This window comes from Neospora caninum, chromosome XII (genome assembly GCF_000208865.1).
Source record: "Neospora caninum Liverpool complete genome, chromosome XII".
NCBI classification, from domain to species: Eukaryota; Apicomplexa; class Conoidasida; order Eucoccidiorida; family Sarcocystidae; genus Neospora; species Neospora caninum.
Window position 1 is genome coordinate 3,893,163 of NC_018398.1, and position 26,325 is coordinate 3,919,487.

Sequence of the window (26,325 nt, forward strand, 5' to 3'; positions counted from 1 at the left end):
CGGCATTCCCATTCTTCCTGTGCGATCGTTTGGCAGTCTGCTCAGGAGAGTGTCTCGTTGTGGGCCCTGTAGTTTTTCTGTTGTTTCGGGAGCGGTACACATGCGCGTTCTCCTTTGCTAACCACCATAGGTCCACACAGGCTTCTCTAGTCGCTGCTGTGTTTAGAGTATACCGTCGTTTTCACGTGCCGCCCTGTGGATGAATTGTGTGGCGTTTTACGAAAGCGTCGGAAAAGTTCCGGGGGAACAGTCAAAAAATTTTGTCTCGCGAATCTCACAAAAAAAGCGGGAGTCGAAATACTTAACTGCGGATCAGGCGATCCTTCTCGCTCTGCACAGCACCCAGTTCCCTTCGTCCAGGAAAAGCGACATACTGCATTCACCAGGGTGGAGTCACACTTCTGACGGCGTAGACAAGGAACACAAGGAAGATGCAACAGACAGGGGTGATGCCGTCTGTAGGAACACCCTGTATGGCAAAGTAGGCGGTTTCGGAAGCAAAGCGGTAGAACGGTCACAGCTCGAGAACGGGAGACGGTCTTGCGAGTCAGCTGGACGCGTAAAATACGAGGGACGCACAGTGCCCCCCGGTTGGCGGCTGCTTAAAACGCCGAAGCTAGCCGTTCGCGGAATGACGGAAGCACTACGACGCTTCTCTCGCTATCGCTCTATCTAGTATCCTCACCACTGTCGCTGGTGCCCTGTTCTCAGTCAGCAGAGAGGCGCGACTTCCTGTACGGACGAATCCTTTGGTGCAGCCAGCGGCCACACGGATTCCGAGGACCGGCGCTGTTCAGCAGACAGCACTCAAAACTCAGCAGGCACGCAGAAGACGAAAGCTTGCGGTGAAAGGCAGCGAAGCTGAAGAACACCGAAAGAGAAAGGCACCCGGCGTAACTTGTCAAACACAAAGTCGGTTCCCGCTGTGGATCACTAACACTGAACTGTGTATTTTACAAGTTTAAAAGACGCCTGCGAGAAGGGCGCTTTCCACCTAAATGATGCGATGCAGTGTTTTGCTACGCCGCGCGTGGGGTGGTCTGTGCAGCCCGAAGGCCCTCTTAGACAATTCTTCGAATTTCCTCCAGCTGGGCTCCAACACCTTGAGCTAGAATGATGGAGACCAAGGCGCAGGAGAGTGCAATGATGACGTGAATGGAGATTAGAGTCGCTGTGGCATAATAGAAGAAGTAGGCTTTCCAGTCCGAGCAGCCGTAATTGGTCTCCTCCGATGTCTCCTGTAGGGTCATGCTCGATGATGATTCGACAAGGAGAATAATGCCCCAGCCTGCCGCCAACATGTCGGCAATCGCCAAAGCCATCGTAATCAGGCTTGCACTGGCCCACTCCCTTTCGGTACCCCAGCTCTGGCAGTAGATCAGACTGAAATAAATCGTCATCGCGAACGCCACAGCTGCGGAGAGAGGAAAAGACAGAGAATACAAAGCTCTCAACACGTATACATCGAGGCAAACCATCAGAAGAAACCGCTAAGGTCCTCACGGGACGCGTCGAAGCCGCCGAAAAAGCAAAGAAATAAGAAAGAGAACGTAAGTCCGCTAGCCACGGTAGCCGGTGTTGTATGTTCACGTGATCGAGGCATTCACGGCGAGTACCACAAAAGCATCCGGGCAGGGGCGACGGGAAAAGTTTCAGTTTCCTGTGAAACCGCGCAGAATGAAGAGTCTATGAGCATCCTGGTGGGGGCGCAGAACCACATACCGGATCAATATCCGCCCCCTGCCGCTCTCTCGTGAAGACATGTGTCTTTACTTACGCAGGCGTGACTGTACAGTTCCCGCCTTAAAACGCTTACCAGAACAGGTTGCGCAGTAGTTGACGTTAAAGAGCAGATCGGGGCAAGACAAGTCACCAACGGAGGGGAAAACGAAGGTGGCGGAGGCGGCAAAGAACAAGATGATATGCAGCAAGATGAGCACCCTTACCCACTTTCCCACGGGGTTCAAAATCAACGGGGCTGGCCCGCCGCCCGTGGGCTTGGAACAAATGTACTTAATCATCATCATTTTGGCAACAGCCTACAGAGCAAAAGGGGTTGGCGTCCGCCGGAAGAGAGGTCGGAAAGGCTGACGGGAAAAACTCCGGCGAGCACATACACTGGGAGGCTGGAGCTGGATGCACTGGCTCTGCCCACACTGAACGTGTACGCCTTCCTTCTCGTACCATCGAGAAGGCCGCTTGCTACACTGAGAGTCCCAAAGATTAAAGATTCTGAAGCATAGTGCAAAAATGTGTGCCAGGACACGGCACGTCCCCGCCACTTGCGTTGATGAGACCTGGCTCCATGGTTCCTCGGCTGCCACGAACTCAAAGCCCTGAAGAGAGTCTTATGGTGAAGCATACGAATTGAACATGCAAACATAACCGACAATGACGCTAGACACCGTTTTATTTTATACCTAACTCAGCCTCCCGCCGTCGACCGTACCCGGCCCTACGCGGGGACACCTCGACCCAGCGCTACCCGAACGACGGCCGTTCGCTGACCCCGGCCATCGGCATCTCTCAGGATGAACGCTGTAGAACGAGACAACACGCAGTGACACAAACTGGAATTTATCACGCTGTTCGCGGAAACATTGTCTCACTTCTTCGATTGAAGCGTGCGGTCCTCGTGTGCCACCACAACCGGACATGCAGCCACGAAAAACGCACACTCGACATCGCCGATTCAGCTCGACGGCCAGCAGAGGACCCCATTGTGGCCTGCATGCAGGCTTTTTTACTGGAGCTAGTATCTTCGTTTTTCTCCGGCAGAAGGAGTTGCCTGGTCAAATCTCAGCGTGTCTGGTGAGGTTAACCCCTTCTCTAACTCGATTGCCCGACGACAACGACGACGACGGCATCGCATGCTCCACCGTTCTGTGTATGCATGTAAGCGACCGCCAGCGAAAGCGTGCCTGCAGTTTGTGATTGCAACGAACCCTCTACGCAGCCTACCAGCTGCAACTGACGCTCACGTTGCTCGCCACAAAGAAGAAATCTCTCGGCATTTTTACACTCGCAGCAGCACAGGCATCCTGGGGGTCGGGGCAAACCCGCAGAAACGCTCGACAACGCTCCCGGCATAATGTTAAAGCTCCGGTCTCCCGAGCGGGTAGGTGCACGTGGTAGGGCCGATGGGTAGCGACACTGCGGAGCCTTCCCACGGGAATTTCGGAGTTCTCACTGCAACGTAGACCGAGGCATTCGAACCTTGCTGATTAGCAGCAGAAACCAAACTGGTAAGGGCGGCCGACTGCGAAACGTGAGACACCGAGGACCCTGCGCCGCCGAGTCAGTGTACGGAAGCACTTGAACACAAATCAGTGGAGCAGTTGAACGCTTAGCATGAGGCCACCAATGCGAGTGCCAGCTGGAGAACAACGCACGTCTCCTGACGCACACATGTCGTTTTTGGGGTGCACAAGACGTTGTGCTGTATGCTAGTCATCTCATAAATACTATCTTCTTTAACTCGCTTTGCATGTTCTATTCTGCGACGCTGCTCTACTGCTCAGCCCTGCAACCCTCGAGTGGCCCTGACACCCACCGAGAATCGCAGGACCACAGCGTAGCCTCTTCAGTGTTGATCACAAAGGCTTTTTTCCCGTGGCAGCGTTGTCCGCGAGGTAGTTCGAAGGGAAGAAGGACAGGGAGAAGCTACCAGCAGCAGAGAGCAGCTGGACTGGCTGACGCTCGTCGATCCGCATCACAATGCCTCCAAGAAAAACAGTATCTGATGAACAGCTTCATACCTACACAAGCAACTTCAAACGGGAAGGATAGCGAACACTGCACTCAACCCAGAGACCCAAAACACGCTGCGGAAACACGAACAACGTCATTACACGAAAGCGGAGATCCCCGCGATTCGTGGCACAAGTTGTTTGAAACCAGGCCTTGGTCCAATGTTATCTGGCCCTAGTCCCCGTATTAAGCAGCGTTAAAAGTAATGCCCTCCAAAGCCGGTAAAGCTGGACGACCGCTCTAGGTAGGCGGCAGTTTTCCTTGCTCTTCTGTCCCGGCACCAACGCTGAGGCTAGGCATGGTCCAAAATGACGCAGACAGACCACCCCTGTAATAGTAGATGCCTTTACAGGAAGTTAACTGCCCCAGAAAGCTGCTCTTGATTCCGAGCCAAAAAAGCGGTACGGAACTAGAGCAGGTATGCCGTGATGAACAACACGTAAGCGTGGCAGCGTCTTCCGACAGCACGGAAAAACAGGGTTGCTGGCCCCTTAAGCAAGAGCCTTTGCTGTCTAACAATGATTGAAACGGGTTTTTGAAGTTCGATGAACAATCCTGGATACCAGGTGCTGGAAATGCTAGCTACATACCCACAGCAACTGAAAGCTTTCACCTGCCGCGAAAGTGTTACCGGCCGGTGCCGTGCTGCCGGTACCCTAATCTCGTATCGCGTGGGAGAGTGAATCTTTTTAAGCATCTTCTGCTATGGATCGACTTCAGAACAAGCTGTAAAAGGTGCCCCTGCAGTAACACTGCTACCCTTTCGAGGCTTCTGCTGTGTTTTTTCGTTCTCCGTTTCCCATGCCGATGACAACATTTGGGCCGGAAACAGTCGCCACGAAGCCGAAACCACGTTGGTCACACGTTTACAGGTGTACAGATTAGTAAGCAAGCAACGAATCGTTCATTTCCACACATCTGTTTCGTTTCTGAAGGAGCGGGACTTGCGGATGCCGGTTTTTTTTTTGCGGTGTTCCCCCCTTTGTGTTCATCTGACCGGGCTCCAGGAATCGGACAGATCCGTGTTTTCTGAGCTGGCGGCAGCGACGTAATGCGCTTTCGATTGGGAATCGCCAAGCGAAAGACCCGAGGATCCCCTGAAGCGAGCCCTTGTCCGACTATCCAACTTACCCGGTGCGCGTGTGTGCCCAGCAGCAAAAAGATAACGAACAATACATGCGGTAGCTCGCCCCGCTTACTATTACAGAATTTCCCACATGTATAAGCAACAGAAAACGCGAAGTGGGCATGTCTTGGTTACTACGGATATGCATCGCCGATATAAAAGGCAGCGGAACCTTAACAGATAAAGACGCGATGGCTTCAAGAAAGGCTTAAACTCTTTAAGACTCTCGTAACGGCCGGGGCCCGCACAACGCATTTTTGGAAGTCAATTGTTTAAACTTTTGGAAGTCTCTTGAAAACTCACGGCCGCTAAAAGTCCTCACAGAGCTCCGAAAGGCAAAGTGCTAACCAAACAGCATTCACGCGCCTCCCGAAGAAGCTTTCAGTCCCGGAAATACAAACGATCCAGTAGACCGCATATGAATCCTTGGGCTCCCCAAGGATTCTCCTGATGGCATCTCAATCGTGTCGGGTCCGGGCGAGGACCGTGGAACAACGGAGCAACTGACAATTCCTATCTGTGCGCAAAGAACTGAAGAGAGATGCAACTGAGATATTATGCCTCTCGACGATTTGACGGCGAAAGCCTCGTCGGCCAGTCCCATCTGGAGTCCTCAGGTGCCCGGCTGCCGCATGCACCGACTAATTCTGTGTCATGCACACTGGAAAATTACTTTCAAGGCTTTTCTGGTGGAAGGTCATCTGGAGTAGTGATATAAGAAGCAATAGGATATGGGAATTAGCTGTTTTTCAGCGACTCCCGCGTGCCTGCACTTGCCTTTTCGTGCCCGACCTTTCTAACGCGTCGCTCCTTCCCGTTACGCACGCTTACATTTCGCCGTGCATGTCTGGACTACCAGGAACCAGCCGAAAATCTTGACAGCTCCTGAACCAGATCCGTCAGCATTATCTGTGCGCCGACCAAGAAGTTGTCGATTCCTTCTGCCGCGTGTCGCGAGATTTCCCCCCTTGCGTACCGTTACGTTTTGGACTCGCGCTTTTTTCGGCATCCCGTGAGGAACGTGTCTCTTCCGGCGTTCCCTTAGAATTTCGAGGGGGAATCTCCGAATGAGCAGCCAAACGCGGTGTTCTTGAAGTATGCGAGCGCAGAAGAGAGGCAGGTAACGCACCGTTTACGATAACACGCGCCGGCCGACGTCTCGTTCTCTCCCTACACGTTTACAGTTAGGCGCGAGTTGCCCAGATCCCGGAGGCACGTCGCCGGGCGAGGGCCTAACCGGATTGCGACTTTGTGTTACACCACGGTGAAACCGCAGGAAAAGGGGGGGACTCTGTCTGTGTGAATGGCGATCAGGCCGCAGAGGTCTTTCAGAGAGACGCCGGAGTCAACACGTCCGTCGCTTGCGCGTTGTCCTTTTCTCTCAGCCGCCCCGCTGAACCTTTCCACCTCCGGCAGCCTTGAGGAGAAGCGACTGTTAACTTCATGTTGCTTCGCGGCCGCTGCTAGACTCCAGGAAAGCTCGAGAGCGCGCGTGAAGGACAGTCGACTGACCGGACCTGGAGCACTCCTGCTCGGTGTGGGGCCCAGCCCGCCTGGCGTTGTCTGACTCGCCTTCCTCTGCCATCTTCTCCATATCCCGTCGCCTCTGTTTTTTGCTTGATGTGACAGGAACCCGACACAATGAGCGCAGCTTCCAAAGCGACAGTCGCGCCGGCAACAAGTGGAGTGGTGAGCGGGGGCCCAAGCTACTTGCCTCTCGCGCTGGTAGACAAGTGCATTGGAAGCCGCATGTGGATCATCATGAAAGGCGATAAGGAGCTCGCCGGCACTCTCCGAGGCTTCGATGACTTTGTCAACATGGTGCGTGTCCTGCGGCTCTGAATCGCACCGAGGCGAGATCCGCTTAGGCTCCGCGGCGCCCGACTTTCGGTGCTCAAACACTTGTCATGCGCAGCCTGTGTGGAGCATCAGCCGATGCATCTTCGATCGGGCGTTTGGGAATCAGACAGGGAAGGATTCCAGTCGCGGGAACCGCCGTTGTGAGTTCTTTTAAAGTGGTCTGTGTGGCCGTGTTTTTCTCCGCCCGTTGTTCGCCGGAGAATCCGTTTTGCACTTGGAAGTGCACATCTTCATCCCGTCGACGACCGAGTCAACACTGCGTTCGGCCTCCGTTGTTGGGTTTACTCTGGACCTCCAGCGAGCGCGTCCCGTTGTCTTTTCTTTTCGCCTCAGGTGTTGGACGACGTTACCGAGTACACATTCACCCCCACTGGCGTGAAGAAGACCAAGCTTCAAAGCATTCTTCTGAACGGCAACAATATCACAATGCTCGTGCCCGGAGGTGATCCCGAAGAGGCGCAACAAGTGGAATCCGGGGGCGATACAGCCGACGCAAAAACCGCGGAGTAGGAACCTTCCGCGAAGTGCAGTCGAGCATGCGTCCGCCGCCGTGTGTGTGGTGGTGTTTCCCTGGCTGCGTTCGCCTCTCTCTTCTCTCACTAACTGCCGTTCCGGCAAAGACATGCAACCGAATCACTCCTCTCTTCTTGTCGGTTTGTCTAGGTAGACGCAGGAACTTCGGGGCTGTGTTGACGTTTGTCCCGTGAACTTTGTTCGGGTTTTCTACTTTCTGACGGTACAGACGGCAAGCGAAGGCTCGTCCGTACAAGGTCGGCATTAGGAGCGGAAATATCATGAATGGATATGTGCTTTTATGACATTATCGGTAGAGTCTGTTTCTCTGCACATTGCCCGGATTCGGAACCGCAGCGGCACCCGCGAAAACCCAGAGATCAGAGCACTGCGCAGCTGGCTAGATGCGAATGCTTTGGTGTGAGGGAACGGGAGTGCTTGCAGAATCCCGCATCACAGTCCTCAGACAGTACCTCCTGCCTCTATGTTACGGTAAGGGTAGGGCGGAAGTTTCCTTCACGCATTTCCTTCGGGAAAAGGGCGGCTGTCCCCTGCCGAACACCATCCGCTGGTATGTGGATGCGGATTTCCGCACGGATGCGCTGAACCGAGTCTTTCCCTGCTCTACGGAAAAACGGTAAATTCCGAATCGCGCGGAGAAATCTAGGACTTCTCACTTTTTCTCGGCGCGCAAGAGACCACTGTTCACTACCGGAGCGCGCTGAACATAGGGACTTGACACAGGACAGTCCATGCTCCCTCCCCTCGGAGTCGCCAGTAACGAGCTATTCCACGACAGTGAGGCAAAGGCAACAGTGCCTTGTATGTGGCAAACAGATACGCGTCATCACAAAAAGGCTCTCAAACACTCCCACCGCTCCCTTGCTCTCGTCAGAGCCCCATTTCTGCGAGCCTTTTGAGGGGGGTTTGTTTCCAGGTGGATGCGCCTCGCGTGTGACAAACCTGGTCCGATCTGCTGCGGAAATTCTTCCCTCTCAGCTTTTAGGCCTCAGCAACCCAGCTAACGCGCCTTCCCGGACTCAACTGGTTCGTCCAGGTGGTCCCGGCTTCGCCCGCAACTCCCCGTTAGGAAACGTGATGTGATTCGTTAACGACAGTCCACCTGTGCCTTTCCCCGTATCACCGCGACCAAAAGCAACAGCGAAAACTCCGGTAGAGAAACTATTCGAAAGTGTTTGATGGGTGCGTACCACCTTGCGACACCGGCACTGAATCGCGGGGAGAGCTACGAGTTCCTGCTTCGCCTTCAGCTCCTGGCTGCTCGTTTACAATACTGTGTGAATTGTGCTACGAAACAACTCTCATGCGTAGTTCTTGCGTTTTAAAACGTTAGCGTAAGTACTCCCTCGCCGACACGATTGAACAACGCTTGACACACACCCGAATCCTTTTCCATGACCCGAACAATCGGTCACTGAAAAACGAGCTGTGGATGAGGAAAACACACTTTTGAACCCCAACTGTTTTTTGCACTTTTCTCTTCACTAGACGGGCGTCTGTTCTGTTTCGCTTTTTCTTCGGCGGTTGCCCCCCACTTTCCACTCTGCGCACCGTGTCCACACGGGCGTCCCGCCTGCGCCGGAAACGACAACGAAAGAACCAAGCGGAGACCCCAAACATTAACAGCTGATTCGCTCTCACCCCTTTCCCCCTGCCTTTTTGCTTCCTGCGTTTCCTGTATAGCGGCCAGCTCATCCTCCAAAGGCTGGAGAGCTGAAGGCCGCGGACCCGCCTTGACTTAAGAAGAGTACCACAGATATCTGACCTTTTCTGCCGACTTGGTATCCTCTCTGCTGGCGTCTGCCCCCAGTAGCTACGCAGCAAAACACAGGCAAGACTCCAAAGAACCCCACGCGTGGCAGGAAAAGATCGAAAACGAACGTGATTCTTCTGCCTACGCCTCCCCTGGCGCTTTCTTCTGCTCGGCCTCGGGGCCTGTCTTCGGTCGCACGCGCCCGCGAGGAGTAGCCGGAACCTTCGTCTTGTCTGAAAAACGAAAAAGCCAGGGAGGAAACTGGGGAAAAAAGCATGAAACACGACGAAGCTCCGCCGCCACCAAGAAAACATACGAAGCGGGCGAGAATTCTCTTCATCGATAACCAATAGGTGCCTGGCCAACTGATACGAGCTTTCCTCTTTCTGTTCCCTCTCGTGTCGAACACAGAGCAAAAATCCCTTATTTACAACAACGGCAGCCTTCCTCTCCACGTGGGGAAGCCACGTCGCGTTTCTGTCCCGTTGGGACAGTTTACGGTTTACGGGCTTCTCCATCATCTGTGACGCTTCCTTCACGCTGTTCCGCTGCATTATCTAAAGGGACGCGTTCTCCATCCTCTCCTCTCTTCCATTTCTGCATCCTCTTTTATCTCGTGTATGTTCCATCTTTGAACCAACAAACTCCCCGTCTTGAACGCCTTCTCCCTTGCGGTCGCTAAATACGCCATGACTTGGCCGATCTCGTCCGCTTCCATGTGCTCCGGCGCTTCCCCGCCGTGCTCACCACTCTCGCGCCTTTTCGCTCAACCGTCTTTTCTTTCCTTACTTTTGGCGAGCAATCCCTGGAAGAAGTTCTGGAGGGAGGCGGACTCTGCCCCACCGGCGCCTGGCGAGACGCTCGAGCTGCTTGTCGCGATGGTCTTGGTGGCAAGCACGGAGGAACGAAGCCGCGGAACTTCAGCCCGCGTCCGAATTTTGTCCAAGCCTTCGGCGCCGGGACCCGACATGTACGCTTTCGTGGGCTGCATCTCAGGTCGCGCAAAATTGGCCGAGGGTTGAATCGAAATCGTCGGACGCTGCGATCCGGCTACCAGACTACGACGACCAGACTCTGTCCTCTGGATACCAAAAACGCAAAAGCGAAGCGCGTGCATATCCCTATGCGTAGGGGGGACAAATCTCTCGAGAGGCACGTATCCTCGCAGGTCTTTTTGGGTTCAGACATTCTCCCCGAGGTGCATATCCACGCAAAAAAGGGAAAAACGCACCACTGAAAACGGGCTCTCTGGCGGGGTGTACATACAGCGGAACACCTCGAGCAACCTCTGATCCCCACAGACGCCCTATGCACCTAGATCCGTGGAGAGACACTCTGACACGTCTGCGGCGATCGAGTGAAGACGAGCACATGTCTCCTGCGCAAACGTCTGTTTAAATCTGCACTGCTTACGCCGAAGGCCCCCGAGGCAGACGGCGCGCCACTGAGGAGCGAGAAGCGCTTCTCGCCCATCGGCTTCGCCGCGACCGCCGCAGCTGGGAACTGCTCTTCCATTTGCCGGAGAAACTCCTGCATCGTCTGAATAGGCACTGCCGTGTTTGTTTGGTCCTCGAGCTGACGGGAAGAGGGACACAGGGGGACAGCGGAAGAGGGGTGCGGGAGGCGCGCAGGGACGGCCGCGGGGCGAGTCGGAGAACAGGCACAGAGGCGCAAAATTGGGGAGACGAAGAGAGCGGCAAGACAGCAAAAGGAAGGACGAGCCGAGAATGGAGAAGAACCGGAGACAGAAAACACAGACAGGAAGATGGAGTCGGAAGGGTGAAAGCAAGCACGGGAGAACAGAAGACGCTGGGACAGCAGGAAACAGTGGGGACGAGAGAGCATTAGAGAAAAGCGAGCGAGAAACGCAGATCGGAGGGACCGCAGAGACAACACGAAATGAGAAAAGACCGAAAGGCACAGAAAGAAGAGGGGAAGTAACCGGGGATAGCAGCGGATATAGAGCGAGGAGGCACGGAGCAAAGCCGCGGGCGGAGGAACCAGAAACTGTTCTTGAAGTACAGGTGACACGACCCTCCGAGGAAACAAACTCGGAAAGCGAACAACGCCACGACACAGATAACGCCTTGCTGCATACCTTCTTCGCTTCCATGTGTCTCGTAATCCATGCCTCGAACGGTTTCTGTACATACACCCAGCCACCAATGACGGTGCGAGATGGAAAAAGACAACGTGTTTTAATAGAAAATATTTTGATCAGGACGTGGAAAGGACCAGTGGATAATGAAAGGCACAAGTGCTATCGAGGGAAAGGTTGTTATTCGCAAGGTGTTATCATATCTGCTTGTCCTAGAAGGCAGTCGCCATGAACAAAACAAGAAAAACGAGGCAAAATGTGGGACACGAGCTCCAGGTGAATCACCAATTAAACTTTGGCGCCCGTCCATTTCTTTCTCTTTCCTAGCCTCCTCGATTGCGGCTTCTCGCGGTTGTTCGCCCTCGATTTCCCTGTTTTCCCCGCCGTTTTATCTTCCTCAATCTCTCTTGCTTTTCTCCTATCCGCACCTCGAAGCTCCCAGCCACCGTCTGCTCCACCGCTTTCCTGAAGCATCAAAAAAGGTGAAACAAGGCAAAGGGAGAGAAATTTAAAGCGACCGGACCCAGGGCAAACTACAGAAAACTTCCTCAGTTACTCTGAGCAACGCCGCTGCGCTCCCGGTTGCGCCCCAAACTCTTGAACCTCCGGGAAGAAATCCGAAAAAGGAAACGTAACCCAATTCAGTGTTTCGCGTTAACTCCGGGAACAGCGGCGACCGAAGAGCTAGAGCTCTTGAGAGACAGCGTTTCCGCAGGAAATCTTACTGGATATCCTCGACGGTGTCAAACCCCGAGGGCATAAAGAAAGCCTCGACGTCGTCTGTCACTGGCAACTCCCTGAAGGAAACGGAAAGGACCACGAAAAGAACGTGAAATCAAACATCCCAGATGGGGCCCATAAAATTGTCTCCGGATTCAAGTAAGGCGAAGACTATGCAGGGTATATCCGTGTATCTGGATGTGCAGATATCTATCTTCACAGCCATATACATCCATATATATATATATATAAATAGATATACCAAGGCAAACATATATACCTCCACGTGTTTTGCTGCTCTTTTATCACTTCCGCTCCCTCTCTCTCTTCTTCGACCTGGTCGGCTGTACACACACTGAAGAGAGACTAGAGACTCGATCTCTCTTGAAAAAAATTGTGGAAGCCCAGCGGAGAAGGTTGCTTGCACGGAAAACAGCTAATGCCCCAAACCTAGGATTGCTCACGCAGCTGGAGAGAAGACCCCTACGTCACGAAGTCACTGGAGGATCCTTACTTGAAGAAGCAATTGCAGAGACGATGCATCAAGTAGCGATAGAGCAGCAACAGGTTCCTCGGGCTGCAGAAAAGACGCACAAAACTCATCTTGAATCATCCTGCCGGGACGCCCCGCACCTATGTCTTGCCCGTTTCCTCTCCCATCTCTCTCCCCGTTTCCTCTCCCATCTGTCTCCCCGTTTCCTCTCCTCCATCTCTCTCCCCGTTTCCTGCATGCCAAAAAAAAGAGAGGCATCGGCCTTTGCGAAGAGACACATCCCGCGGCAGACGCGGCCAGTCGCCGCGTAGGCGGCCGTCCCTTCTTTTCGTGCGCTGCGGCGGAGCGTGGATCCGGTCTCTCCCTTACTTTCTCTCGTCCCGGCAACTGCATGCAACGATCGCCGCATTGAACTTGAGACACTCGCGTCGCAAGTACGCCATCATGATGTCGATTTGTCCCATGTTCTGGCGGCTGTTCAGGTGCTGGTAGGCGTCGGATCGCGTGACCGCCACGATGACCGGCACGGGAATCTGACTCGAGATTTCGGCCCCAGACGAAGCCTCCTTCGCTTTCTCCGCCTCGAGACTCTTTACCAGCTTAAGAAGAAGAGAACACACACGCCTCCACAGAAAAAGCGCGAGTACATGCAGACGCGAGAGACGCGCCGGCACGCGCACCTGTTTCTCCCTCGAACACGCTCGGGCGTCGCTGTTTCCACAGGAAGCTAGCGCTCTGGAACGAAACTGCGGGAGTGCTCGCCCACGAAAAAACGCCTGTTCTGCGAGGGCCTTCTCGCGCCTCACCTCTTCAGATGCGCCGCCAGCCACGCTGCCGAAATTCTGGAGATCCAACAGGGCAGTTACCGCTCGAGTGACACCATTGCTCGTCGCATTCCGGCGATACGACGCCAAGTAGCGCTGCACTGAACAAGCAGTCCCAGGCGCACATGTACACACCACTCTGCCTTTTCCTCTCTCGGTTCGCATCTGCCTCGCATCGCTCCTCAGGCATTCGCCCTCCTGTCCCCGCCACGTTCCCCGGCTGCTGGCTCTCTCGCGGTCGCCTTTTCCCGCCTCGTTTTCTGACTCGTGCCCCTGTCCTACTTCTGTTTCGGAGCCCGTCTTGAGTCTCGACGTCTTGCTGAGCGAGGAGCGTGTTGGTGATGTTCTCTGCGACATGCATCCACTTCTCCAGTTCGTCCATTGCGCTCCACGCCTGGCGCATGTCGAGGCAAATCAAGAAGCACATGTTCGGAAGCGCGGACGGCGGGAGCAACTCCACGAGGCGGCCCCTGCAGCGAAACGGGAAAACGGCAAACACCCTCGATGCCCCAAAACAGCCCGCGAAGAGAGGCTGCGGAGGCCCGAAAGGCATGCGTCAGACACGCTCCGAGCACGAGCAGGACGCATGCGTTCAAAACTGGGAAGAGTCGCGCTGCCGCACACGACCGAGGACGGCTTTTGTAGAAAGGGAAAGAAGGAAAACACGGATAGATACACGCGCGAAGACCCTTCAGGGTGCGCTCTGCACTCGCGCAAAGCATATAGACGTATGAGCTTTACCTAAATCGTTTGAAGTTGTAGAGCATTCAAAACGGTTATATCTTTTACAGATATACTTTACGTTTTTCTCTTTTAAAAAGCGGAAGATCCTTTTCACCCGACACGTGAGGGAGAGTTCAACACACAGCCCGACGCGTTGTCCCCTCTTACGCCAGTTGCGGATGCTGGAGAATATACACGCTGGCGTAGGAATGGGCGTCGACACTCGAGAGGTCTTCCTCTTCCTCTAGGCATCTCTGCCCAATGTACGCAAAATCCAGCAGAGAGACGCCTCCTGTGTTGGTGTACGTCTCGATCGCCGACAAAGGCTTGACGCTTCCAAGGGTCTGGAGCTGGCGAAGCACAGTACTTTTCCCCACGTCGTACGATCCTGCAGAAGAGAGTCACGCACACTTTCGGGGCGGTCCTCAGAGAAAAGAAAGAGGACTTCTTTATCCGTCCTTGCAGAACCCTGCGAACAGGCTTGGAGCGCTTCAGGTGTATGCACACACCACTTTCGAGAGTCGAGATCTCATGCCCGGCTTTTCTTTTCAACACTTTTCCCTCTCTGCTTTCTCTTTCCTCTCTTCCGTACCCAGCATGATGAGGTAGGAGTCGCGTTGTTCCGCTGTTTTCGCCGACCTCGCGTCGCTCAAGACTTGCTGCCAGAGACTGCCCTTGACGTTCGCGGCGCTGAGCGGGGCGACCTTCGGGCCTGGGGCGCCCGCGGACCCGTCTCGCGCTCTGTCTCCTCCGCTCGCTCGCCTCTCCATCTCCTTCGAGCGAGCGGGAAACGCCAAGGCGGATCCGCCGCGAGACGGGGGCGAAGCGGTCGAACTCACGCGCGCAGGGTTCGCCCCGGGGGGAGGCGCAGGACTGCTCTTTGCGGAGACAATCCCAGCCTTGGAAGAGGAAGAGAGTCCGCGTTTCGGAGCGGCCGCAGTCGAAGGCTTCCGTTGAGGAGAAGCAGTTTGAGAGGTCCCACCTTCCTCTCCAGGAGGCGCGGGTCGTGTCCCCGTGGAAGAGGAAGAAAGTCCGCGTTTCGGAGCGGCCGCAGTCGAAGGCTTCCGTTGAGGAGAAGCAGTTTGAGAGGTCCCACCTTCCTCTCCAGGAGGCGCGGGTCGTGTCCTCGTGGAAGAGGAAGAAAGTCCGCGTTTCGGAGCGGCCGCAGTCGAAGGCTTCCGTTGAGGAGAAGCAGTTTGAGAGGTCCCACCTTCCTCTCCAGGAGGCGCGGGTCGTGTCCCCGTGGAAGAGGAAGAAAGTCCGCGTTTCGGAGCGGCCGCAGTCGAAGGCTTCCGTTGAGGAGAAGCAGTTTGAGAGGTCCCACCTTCCTCTCCAGGAGGCGCGGGTCGTGTCCTCATGGAAGAGGAGGACAGCCCGCGTTTCGGAGCGGCTGCAGTCGAAGGCTTCCGTTGAGGAGGATCAGTTTGAGAGTTCCCATCTTCCTCTCCAGGCGAGGAAGGCGCCGGCTTTTCTTCCAGCACCGCGTCCTTGTTCTCTTCGGAGACATGCTCCGTAGGCGGTCCCTCCGTCTCTGACTTGCCTCCAGTCTTTTCGAGTGCAGGCTCGTCAGCAGTTGGTTTGTCAGCAACTTCGCCCTCCATTTGCTCAGTGTCGGGGGTTTCTGACCCAGCGGGCGACGGCTCCTCCGCGCTCATTGTGGACGAAACTGAGGACGATTAGGACTGGAACGGGGGAACCGTCGCAAAATCCCAGTGCATGCGACTTGAAGAGGAACGGGAGGTTGCTCGGGAGAGGAGACAGACGCTCAGAGAATTCAGAAAGACGTGGAAGGCAGAGAAGGGGAAGGAATCGGTAGAAAGAAATCCTTGTTCGTGGAGGTCGATGTCGGTCTTACCGACCCTACACACATCTATCCGTATATGCCTGGCCTTTTGAAAAGAGATATGAAGAGGTGGAAACCGGGAACTCGAATTCGAGAAGAGAAGACTGAGGGGGGAGCATTTCTCGGTTCAGTTTCGGCTGAAAAGAAGCGCTAGACGTTCGATTCTGCTAAAGGACTGCTGCAAGGAGGGACGCGGCGTCGAGGGCCTCGTTGCCGAGGGAATTCGCCGAGACGTGAGAGGAGTCTGGCGTCCTCGAGCAAGTGTTTTCTAAAGCGAAAAAAAAGAGGAAACGCCGGAGAAGACGCAAACGTGACACCAAAGGAAGGACGAAAAGCGGGCTCTCCCCTCTCCCGCGGCTGTCGCGTGTTCATCCGGCAGAAAAAAAAACGACGAAGAAACACCAAAGAGAGGACAGCTCTTTTGCCGTCGTTCTCGCGGTGGACAAGAGGGACAAAATGGTTAGTACAGAACTTTGCAGTTGCCGCTCTTTCTTTCTTGGTTCCCCTCGCGAAAAAGTAAGAACGAGAAAAGCGAGGCAAGTCTTTCCCGGCCCCCGCGACGCGGCCTGTGTCTGGACGTATCTCGAGAGGTGCCGGGTATAATGAAGCAGATCGGACTGAAAGAAAAGCGGAAAGCGAGGAGGGAACCGAAAGAAGAAAGGAGAGAAAATCCACAAATCAAACCCCTTCTAGAAAGAACTCGAACCCTCCTCTTCGGGCGAGAGAACGCTCCTCAAGCTGTCCAGCGGACAACCTCGCCGCCAGGAAGGGGAGGGGAGAAGCACATGGGGCTACCGGCACTGCAGAGTTTTCTTCAGAGGAGAACGCGCCTTTTCGTCTTACACTTTCCCAGTGCTGTTGGGGACGAGAAAACCTCAAAATACGGATATTTCAGCAACCTTTCCGGAGAAAGAGAAAGCCGGCGTCCTCCGGCTTTCAACGCGCTCCCACCAGCTAGCCGGTCCCTGTTCACTTTTGTCAGTGGTTCTTCGTGGTTCTGCCTTTCTCGGAGAGCAAGAGAGAGCCTGAAAGAAAAGGCAAGTGTAGACGTTGGAGAAAGGCGGCGAACGAGCTCCGCCTTCTCAGAAACAAAAAGCCCGTCTGTGCACCCTCAACCCTTAGAGAGGCAGCGCCGCCTCCGCTACCCTCTCTCTGTCTCTCCTCCAGGTCTTCTCTCTCTCTCTGAGATCAGCCGGTACATGCAGAGCAGACAACGCCAAGTTCACGCAGCTCGCTCTTTGCGTTTTTCGCGCGCTCCTTTTCCCACAAACAACCGTCCACATGTTACATAGGGCAAATGGGGGCAAGAAGCTGGTGTACGCCGTGGGGTTAAACTCGGTGAGAGAGATTGCCATCGTGTGAAGAGAGGAAGCGTCGACGCTTTTGGCCTTTCTCAGTTCACGCATCCACGGAAGAGAGACGCTCGAGCCTCGCTTCTTTTCAGAGGGCGGGTCCCAGACCTCCGCCCCACTGCTGATATATAGGGAGACATAGATAGGCAGGCACACACGCTCGCGGGGTTCAACTAGATTTCTGCACAACAACGGGTAGGATTTCCGCTTTCTAGGTTTTGGCACACTCGCTGCCGTTCCGCTGTATGCAATGTGACACAAAAGAGAGGCCTTTTGGAGCTTTTGAGGCAGTCTCCCCGGCAAAAGGCCGACTCCTCACAGGTAAAGGCCAGTCTCTTGAGAACGAGTCTCTCGCGGTAGGAAGGTTTCCAGTCCCCGAACACACAACAGGGAAAGTAGAATTGAGAGCTGTCCTTCAAAAGCTTCTCGACAACAGGGGCCACACCGTAGACACCGCAAAAACAGAGCCGTCAAAAACACACGCATGCCAAGATTCATAAAATCGATCGCGAAGCACCTATTCGTGCAGTCTGCGACGCACCGGACTCGCACAGGTTTCCTCGTGCGCGTGATTCGACCGGCGTAGGGAGATGCAGGGGCCCTGACGAGAGCCGAGAGCTAGGCACGCACCACCCACACGGCTACTTGCGCGACCTGAAGTAGAAACGTCTATCCCTCCATCTCCACGGCCTTCGCTACAGATGTGTTCTACGGGGAAAAAGCGGAGGCCGAGACGTGAACGCCCGAAGAATACCGAGACGCATGTGAACACCTGCCAACTTACACGAAATACGCCGCATATGCATACACATCCTATGTACATCTATACACATATATCTGGAGAGACACAGAACCCGAAAAGCTGACTGTCCAGCGTCAAAACGCCAAAAGAGCCGTCGTGGTGTCTATACACCGCCACGACAAATAGCAATCTATCTATCTATCTACCTATCTATCTATCTATCTATCTATCTATCTATCTATCTATCTATATCTATATATATATATAAGTATACATACACATGCGTGCAAATATACAATCATATAGGTACGTCAGTATATGTCCCTGTATCCACCTCGCGCGTGGTGTGATACACGCCACGTTCCTCATGAAGAACTGGAAAGCCCACCGCAATCGGCGCACCCCTCCCTGGAAAAAGAAGAAAAACACATGAACACTAAGGTCTTTCTGCCTCCGCTTTCTTTCTCCTCTCCCCGTCGTCTCTTTTCTCCGCCGTTTTTCTCAGAAATTTGGTCCCCCCCCGCGGGTGCAGTCGCAGCCCTCGCTCCCGCCGCGAGTTCGACGTTGCTCGCTCTTGGTCTCTCTCGCCAGAACACACGGACCAGCTCGTCCCATGCTTCTTGATTTCCTGCGCGCTGTCCGCCGACTGTTGAATCGGTTTTGCGAGACGCAAACTCCCCTCTAACAGCGCACAGCAACACACCGCACCGCGGTCCAGCTTCTCTCTGTCTCGGGCCGAGGAGCCACGAAGATGTGTACTTCTTCGATGACTGGCTTCTTCGTTTCAGGCGACGGCCTCGGAAAAGAAGAAGACTGAAACGACCGACCAGAGAGAGCGCGACGTTCCTCTGTAGCTTCTTTGTCGCCCTGCGTCGCGCGTCCTTCACGAGAGAAAGAAATGGATCTTTCGTGCTCTCGCCTCTCCTGCCGGTCAGCGAGTTTAATGGTCTCGCCAAGAGCATCTATCCAGGCGCATGCTCCCGTCTCCTTTCGTCTCCCTTTCCCTTCGCCGGGACACGTGGAGCGTGGAGCAATCTGGAGGGAAGCAATGGCATCTGCCAGTGCTTCAGGAGGCAGAGGAAACATTTTTTCCCAATCTACGTTTCTTTCTCTCTTCGCCGCCTCCTTCGCAGCAGACGCCCCGCGACCGCCCTCTCGTTCTCGTCTCTCCACTTCATGCTTCTCTCTGCCTCCATGCGCGGCCTCCTGTCTCTTTCCAAACCTTTCGCTGGGTCCCTCCCGTCGCGTCTCAGCCGCCGCTGTCGCACCGCTGCACAGCGACCGCCCGCTCTCTCTCGCCTTGTCCTCTCTCGAGGTCGCTTCGACGGCAGAGATTTCCAGCGCCTCCGCAACAGCCGGATGGAGGGATCCATGTTCGAAAAGGAGAATCGATCCGCCTGATCGAACGACGCGGAGAAGCGAGGAGATGACCGTCGAGGGAGAGGCTACGCAGCAAAGCACGCGATGACTGAGGCATTGGGCAGAAACCAAACACACAGAACAAAGCAGAGAGAGAGAGAGATCGTGAGCCAAAAGGCTGAAACACGTGGGGACGCGAAGCCGTTGCGACGCAGAAATCGAAGGAGCTCGCCAGGCGACGAGCGAGAAGCTGGCGAAACAAAGACACGGCTAGACGGCACATGACGAAGACCGACGCTCCCTGGGACACACACAAGACGGGCGAGAGAGAGAGAGGACAAGGCGCAAAACAAAACGGAGCGAAAGGGGGACAGCGGGCCCCGGGGGCGCAGAAAAGGAAGCTCGGCGCAGAATCGGGTTGCGAAAATGGACAGCGCACTGGAAGAAGCGGAGGAGAGCCCATGCAAAGAATATGTTCGATCGGCCTTCTTCCGTCTCACCTCAGAACGGAGTCGAAGGAGTCCCCAGGAAGTGGAAGATTGTGTGCGTCGGATTCCTGGACGAAGAAAGACGCGCAGTTTCCAGGATTTTCGATAAACAGAAGAACACGGTAAAGCCCACAGCTGCGCAAGGTTCCGACTGCTACCGACAGACAATCGACAACTTTCTCGCTGGCGCGTGGGTGACGGGGTGGGAGAGAGACAGCAGGGACACACCAGACACACCACGAGCATAAACAGATCCACGTTTAACGAGAAGTCGGGCCTCAAAAAAACAACCTCAAAGCAGAGAGGCAAAAGAAACTTACCACGAGGTCGACGAGAGGGAACGCAGCGCCTCTTCGGTGCGACGGAGACGCCGCAAGTGTTTCCGCTGTTCTTCTCGCGTCCTCATGCAGACTGACGTCGACACCCGTGTAACTCGAGCACCACGTTTTCCAGGCAGGATTCCTGAGCCCCCGACCTCGCCCTGGGAGCGCAGAAACACGCAGACGCCGCCGTTCACACAGACCCATGCGAGACTCGGGAAAGATTCGCCCGTTCCCTCAACCGCGCATCAACTCCTCTGCCTCCGCCCTCTGCACCAGAAACAGACAGCCACGACCCAAAGGCGAGGGACTGTCTTGATGAAAGCATGCATGCAAATCGACAGCCAGACTTTTACACACATATATATATATATATATATATATATGGAAGTCCACAAACACACATATGCATATATATATATATATATATACATGGATGTATACACATGAGTACTACCAATAGATCACACCACTCCGTATATACACACATATGAAACGTAGGCTCGTGTACTTTACACGCGCTTATATCACGACATAGAGTCTGGAAAACCGGTGACGCCAGAGAGGCGGGCATTCTGCAGGCAAGCACACAAGCGAGAGCACTGCGTGTTGCGAGCAGGGGAAGGGACAAAAAAGGAAAAAGTCTCACCGACGCCGATTTCGAGGACATCGCCGCCCGCCGAGCGCTGATACAGTTCCTTGCGCCACGCCTGCGGCAGAAGTGAGAAAAGCGAAGAAAAGGAAAAACCCTTTTGGAAGGAGGGGTACGAAGAGTCGCTTGCCCGATCGCCCAACAGTGACTCACGCTGAAGCACTTTCACTTCTCTATCCATCGTGTGTCCTTCTCTATCGGGCACTCGCAGCAAGGATTCGTCGCCCTAAGCGTCTCGTCCATTTGGTTTTGACCTATTTCTTTTTCCACCTGGCTTTCCACATATCCGTCTCCCGTCCAGTTGTTTTTCTGCCTCTTCGTTTTTAGTCTACTTTCTCTTCATCTACTTTCTCTTCACCCTCCCATTCCGGGTTTGCTTCTAGCTGTCCTATCAGACTTCCGCTGTCGCGCTTCCGATCCTTCGCCACTCGCTGGCCCCGGTTGTTTTTCCTGGGGCCTTCCCGCGAGAAACCAGTTGCGCGTGTGTGGCGTTGGCTCCTGCTCCCCCTGCGTTTTTCCTGAACGCATGCACTTTTCGGCGCTTCCAAAGGCCCGCTGCAGCTGCCTCGCTCCCCCCACTTCTCCCGTTCTGCCTCGCGTCGGCGTCCCTCGCCGCCTCCCCCTTCCCCTTCCACGCGTTCTTCCGTTCTTGTCTTCGTCCGTGTCTCTGTTCGCTTCTTCTTTGTTCCTTTTTTCTTTCGCGCTCTCTCACCTCAACAATCTGGCGGAAGGCTGCAGATTCCCACAACTCGTTATCGCTCTGTCTGAACGCAGCCAGTGCTTCTTGGAGTTCGCGATCCTCGTCGGATCCCTCAGCTTGTCCCTCGCTCTTTCGCTCTCCCTCCGCATTCGCCGTCTTGGAAAGCACATCGACTATGCCGGTTGCCCTCAAGAATTCATGAACGAGCGGCGCGTTCTCTCTCAGAGGACGACAGTCGTGCAAGATCACGCGACTCCCCGGAGTCAGGCCGTGCACCCCCTGCAGACTCAGAGGAGTCCCAAAGATCATTTCTCTCGCCGTGTCTCGCCATCTCTCCGCCGCCCGAGAGGGCGACGCTGCACGCGGAGCCTCGATTCCGTTGGCGACACTTTGCGGCCTCCCTTGCCGTTGCGAAAAAGACCGAGAGGACCAGGAAGCAGTCGCGACAGCGCCCGCAAGTTGAGCGACGGGAGACGACGGAGGAAGCGAGGAGGAAGGCGCCGCCGGTGCTTCCACACCAGCCGAGAGAGACTCCGCGTCTTCCGTCTCTCTGTGGTCCGACAAATCCCCCCCTACGCTTGTTGCCGTCGGCTCGGAAGTCAGACGAAACGCGTGAGGGTACGCGTCTCGCAGTGGAGGGCGACCAGAGGAGACAGAAGAAGAGGGAGAAGAGGAGGCAGGAGAAGAGGGAGAAGAGGCCGCCGGAGAGGACACCCCTCTCCATGCGTGTTTGCGTTTCTCTTCCTGTTCTTCGGCCCATCTGCGCAAGGCAAAGGCGAAGAGAAGGGAGGCGCTGGCCACACTGGCAACCCTTCCTCGAAGTCGACGGCTCGATCCACGTCGGTGTGAGCTCGCGCCCTGTCCCTCGCCTTCTCCCCCTGCGTGGCGGCAGGCCTCCCCTGAGGCAGAACAGAGGTGTCTTGGCCCGCACCCGTCCTCGGCCTTCCTGGTCACTGTGTCCGCAGAAGGACAGGTACCGGCAGAAGAGAGAGAAGAGGAATGCGAGAGCGGCTGCCGGCTTATCCCCACTTGTCTGCCCGTTCCATGCACCCCGTTGTTTCTTCGACAGCCGCTCGACGAGAACCTGCGGAAAACAGCGGAGGCGGCGGAAGCGCGGGAAGAAGAAACGCAGGGGAACGCGTCAACGAGGTGATCGCTGAGCGGTCCCGGTGAGCGTGTGATCGGCGAGGCCACAGCTGACGAGAAACAGACAGTCGAGACAGCCGAGGGCGCAGAGAGGCGGAGAGAGCGAGACCTTGGCTCGCCGCAAGCAGGCGTTTCCCTAACGCCGCGGTTTTCTCCGAAAGGCGGCGCGTTGGGTGTCACCGTGCGGCACCTGTGCGTCCTTACGGCGCCATTCTCGCAGGAGAGGCACGGCGACGCTTTGCTCCCCTGAGAGATGAAGGGCGGAGCGCGGCGGGGAAGACAGCGCCACACTTTTTCCATTTGGTTCGATTTGCTCAGGCGGTGGAAGGCGATAGAGAAGGGGAGAAACTCGAAGGAGACAGAGCGCTGAGAGAACGAGGCCGGCCAGCGAAAACGGCGACTGCGGAAGACAGCCGGTGAAGACGAGGGTGCTCTAACGGGGAAAACCTAGACGAAAGGCGCACGAAACGTTCACACCTTCTTCGTCGCCGGAAAAAAAACGAGCCGGCCAAACTGTGGAACGGCCAGGATCGACCGGAGGAAAACGGAGAAGCGCGATGGCAGGCGCAAGGAGAGACGCAGGGGTAGCTGCCGCATGAATATCGCTATGAACCAGACAACGGACCGTACACACTCTGAACTAGGATACACGCTCGCTCGGGAAGCGAACAAAGAGACCGGAAAGTTTACACAGCGCTCTTTGGCCACAAGGATTAACAGAGCGATACACAACCCGACGCTGCGCAAGCGGAAGAAACTCGAAGGGGCCCGGTCAGGCAGAGAGGACCGTCCTCGAGACGTCAAAAGATCCTTTCTCCTCTCATGGAAAACACAAGCGGACTCTCCAGAATTTGCGGTAGTCTCACTCCCGTGCCTGAAAAACGGCGACAGGTGTCAGAAGCGCGGTGTGCTCGCGCGACACGCTGCAGGCAGTCTCTCGCCGAGGCCAGGCGTGTGCAAGAACGTTCCACGCAAAACAAAAGTTGGTTCACGGAATCGGTGGACACTCACTCTTGGGGGCTGCGTAGGAAAGGGGACGAAGGCACGCGAGAAGACAACCCAAATCCGTGTTCGGGGGAAAATGGGACCAAAAGGTAGAGCAAACAAGCAGCCGTTGGACAGCCAGCGGCCGCTCTATACTGTATACAGTTCGATACAGGCGCTTGTTGCCGGTCTCTTCCACGAACGCGCGGTTTTTAGCCCGAAAGCGGACAGTTCGGAAACGGCAAATGCATGAGAATGGACACGGCTGTCATCTCTTAGCAACCGATCAGACGTCCTGGTGTAAACGACGACGTACGCGACGAGACCCGCACGCCGCGTTGAATCGAAGAGGTACGCGCGGCTGTGTGTTCCGCATCGTCGCGGAATTCCCAGGGAGAAGGACAAGGAAAAAGGAGATGCAGACCAGCGTGAGTTTCGCCGGTCTAGAGGTCGTTATCCGGCTGTCTTGCAGCTTCTGTTCACACTCCGCCCCTGTTTATCGCTGACCGACACGTCCCTAGCTCGGCACTGCGAGCCTTGTATCCGAATTGCGAGCGAATACGAAACTGTGCGTTACCAAAATCCGCGTCAGATGTCTCGCTGCTTTTTTACCGGGAGAGGGGTGACTCCAGTCCTCTTACGTAGCTTCCGGCGGCACGTAACAACTCTGTCCTCGAGTTTACGGACCACAAGCGACACGGCATCGGCACACCGACACTTGCTAGGGTGTTTTGCGCAAGCGTTGCGCATCTAGGTCTGCTTGTCTTTTTGAGCATGCGTGCGTCCGTGCATCTGTCGTGTCTCCTGGGTTTTGCTAGGCCACAGATGTCGACACACGCGCGAAAGTGTTTCAACAACGGTGACATGAACGACTTTCAGGCCCGCAAGATTCTGTGACTGCGTTCTTGGGCATTCGTCAGCGGGGCATGACGTTCTCGGATTTGCCTTCGTTTCTGTCTCGTCTCGGGGTTCCCCTCACTGGCAAAAACGCCTGCTCGTCGCTAAACGCACCCGGACTTGCAGCATTGTGGTTCGTTGTTCTTCTTCACCAGTCACGCACAAGCGAACGGCTCGCTGGTCTCGTTTGCTGCAGAAAGCCTGCGCCCTGAATCGTTTGGAGAATAAGGCTATTCTCGATTCTGTGCGCCCGTCGGTGCTTGTCTCCTGTGCACACCGCTGCCAGGGCGGACAATTTCTAGCCAGTCACCCTATCTTGCACGAGAAACAACACAGAAAAGAACTCTATTCTCGGGGACGTAGCTCCGTTTTGCCGAGTATGGATCACTCGGACGAAGCACAGGGTGGAGAAGAACACACACTTGAAGACACGGAACGCTCGTTTCTGCTAAGCTTGCACGGCGTCAAAAGAGAGAAGCTGCCGTCATGATGGGTCCAGCGTCTTGGAGACAGGCTCTGTGTGCGGTGTTGGGTTTCCTTGTTGCTTGTACAGTCGATTTCTGCCAAAATGTGCGTGGCCTTCAAAGAACGCACGGAGAAGACATCTCAGGCAACACGGCATTTCTTTCTTCTCCACGTCACGCTTACCGGGGCCGCAGAATCCAGGAAGCCCATCCTTTCCCCAGTTCGTTTACTCTCTGGTCTCCCACGTCCTCCGGTGCAACGAATGCTGCGTCCTTCAGACTGTCACGCAGTGCGAATCTTGGAAATGCAACTGAACTGTTTTTAAACCCGAAGAACCTCCACTACCGCCTCGATTCAGCTTTCGCTGTTCCCTCTGCGTACTCCCCCCCGCGTGCCGAAGCGTTTCAAAAAGCGCCACCGTCTGCATTTTCCCATCGCTCTCTCTTTCCTGTTGCTCCCGTCCATGTCCCCTGGCGACCCGCGCACGCAGGAACCTTGGTGAGATCTTCCTCAAGCGGCGGCGAGGAACAGGTTTACCACGCTGACAGTTTACGGGCGAGGGTGGAGGAACTGGTTCATTCTGCTCCTGTTGTTCTGTTCATGAAGGGGACTCCGGAGAATCCGCAGTGCGGATACAGTCGAGCCATCGTCGAGATCCTTCAGCTGGTAAGAGACAAAACAGTCGCGGGTTTTCTTCCACGCGTTAGCAGGTAGCACGACTCTTTACACTTCCGAGCTCGGCCAGCGTAAATCCCCTCGGCGCACACGCTTCGACAGTTTGTGCCCGTGTCGCTTCGATCAATGCTTCATGCGCGGATCTTTCTTGTTTCGTGGCTTCTACACATTCACTTCTACGCTGGACGGGACGGTTCTGGATTACCCGGCGGGATCATGTGACGCAACGGATGCGCGGGAGTGGCGCAGTGAAGCCGCTCCTCCGCGTTGCTCTGTCGGCCTGTCCGCAAGTCCCCAGAACGGGGCGGTTTTGTGTGTGGTGGCTGAACACGATTTCGGGAGGTGTGCCGAGATATCGTCGTTGGTTTGCGGCTCTGTTCGGTCTGTATTGCGAGCACACATGGCGCTGTGTCGGTGCGTTGCAATGACTGTCATCTGTGCGGCAGGCTGCAAGTGAAGAGCCCGCTCTGTCCGGCAGTGACAAGGCAGATGCATCTGCCCCCAACACTCTCCCAGGAGGTTTCTTCCGCCCTGTGGATATTTGGGAAGACCTAGCGCTTCGAGAGGCTCTCAAGCGTTACACAAACTGGCCCACGGTTCCCCAGTTGTTTATTGAGCACCAATTCGTCGGCGGCACAGACATTGCTGCCGAGATGTTTAGAGATCGCTCACTGCACCAGGCACTGTCGCAAGCAGCGAAAAAGTTCGCCGAAACCGCGAGAGACAGAGGGAGTAGCAGATACGGAAGAACAGCAACAGGAGCCGAACAGTAAACCAGGCGTATGCTGCCCCGCCCGGACGCACGCCGTTTTTTATTCTGT

General features: G+C 55.3%; 5 protein-coding genes across 5 annotated transcripts; 2 read left to right on the plus strand and 3 right to left on the minus strand.

Annotated features, from left to right (window-relative positions):
- Positions 1–1,061: 1,061 nt before the first annotated feature.
- Positions 1,062–2,027, minus strand: NCLIV_065160 (hypothetical protein; the record flags this gene model as incomplete). Its single annotated transcript, XM_003886066.1, has 2 exons — positions 1,062–1,414; positions 1,817–2,027. 2 exons carry the CDS (start codon positions 2,025–2,027, stop codon positions 1,062–1,064), a joined length of 564 nt encoding a protein of 187 aa, XP_003886115.1.
- A 4,490-nt stretch (positions 2,028–6,517) lies between these two features.
- Positions 6,518–7,246, plus strand: NCLIV_065170 (putative snRNP protein Lsm5; the record flags this gene model as incomplete). Its single annotated transcript, XM_003886067.1, has 2 exons — positions 6,518–6,697; positions 7,070–7,246. The coding sequence occupies 2 exons, from the start codon at positions 6,518–6,520 to the stop codon at positions 7,244–7,246; spliced, it is 357 nt and encodes a 118-aa protein (XP_003886116.1).
- A 1,918-nt stretch (positions 7,247–9,164) lies between these two features.
- Positions 9,165–15,536, minus strand: NCLIV_065180 (GA28568, related; the record flags this gene model as incomplete). The annotated part of the gene is made up of 11 exons (XM_003886068.1): positions 9,165–9,256; positions 9,813–10,104; positions 10,437–10,598; positions 11,550–11,586; positions 11,847–11,918; positions 12,356–12,418; positions 12,704–12,933; positions 13,141–13,259; positions 13,441–13,628; positions 14,050–14,269; positions 14,474–15,536. 11 exons carry the CDS (start codon positions 15,534–15,536, stop codon positions 9,165–9,167), a joined length of 2,538 nt encoding a protein of 845 aa, XP_003886117.1.
- Positions 15,537–18,499: 2,963 nt separating this feature from the next.
- Positions 18,500–21,646, minus strand: NCLIV_065190 (putative methyltransferase domain containing protein; the record flags this gene model as incomplete). The annotated part of the gene is made up of 5 exons (XM_003886069.1): positions 18,500–19,286; positions 19,678–19,733; positions 19,986–20,146; positions 20,635–20,695; positions 21,350–21,646. The coding sequence occupies 5 exons, from the start codon at positions 21,644–21,646 to the stop codon at positions 18,500–18,502; spliced, it is 1,362 nt and encodes a 453-aa protein (XP_003886118.1).
- A 3,783-nt stretch (positions 21,647–25,429) lies between these two features.
- Positions 25,430–26,277, plus strand: NCLIV_065200 (conserved hypothetical protein; the record flags this gene model as incomplete). Its single annotated transcript, XM_003886070.1, has 2 exons — positions 25,430–25,495; positions 25,951–26,277. 2 exons carry the CDS (start codon positions 25,430–25,432, stop codon positions 26,275–26,277), a joined length of 393 nt encoding a protein of 130 aa, XP_003886119.1.
- Between the last annotated feature and the right edge of the window lie 48 nt (positions 26,278–26,325).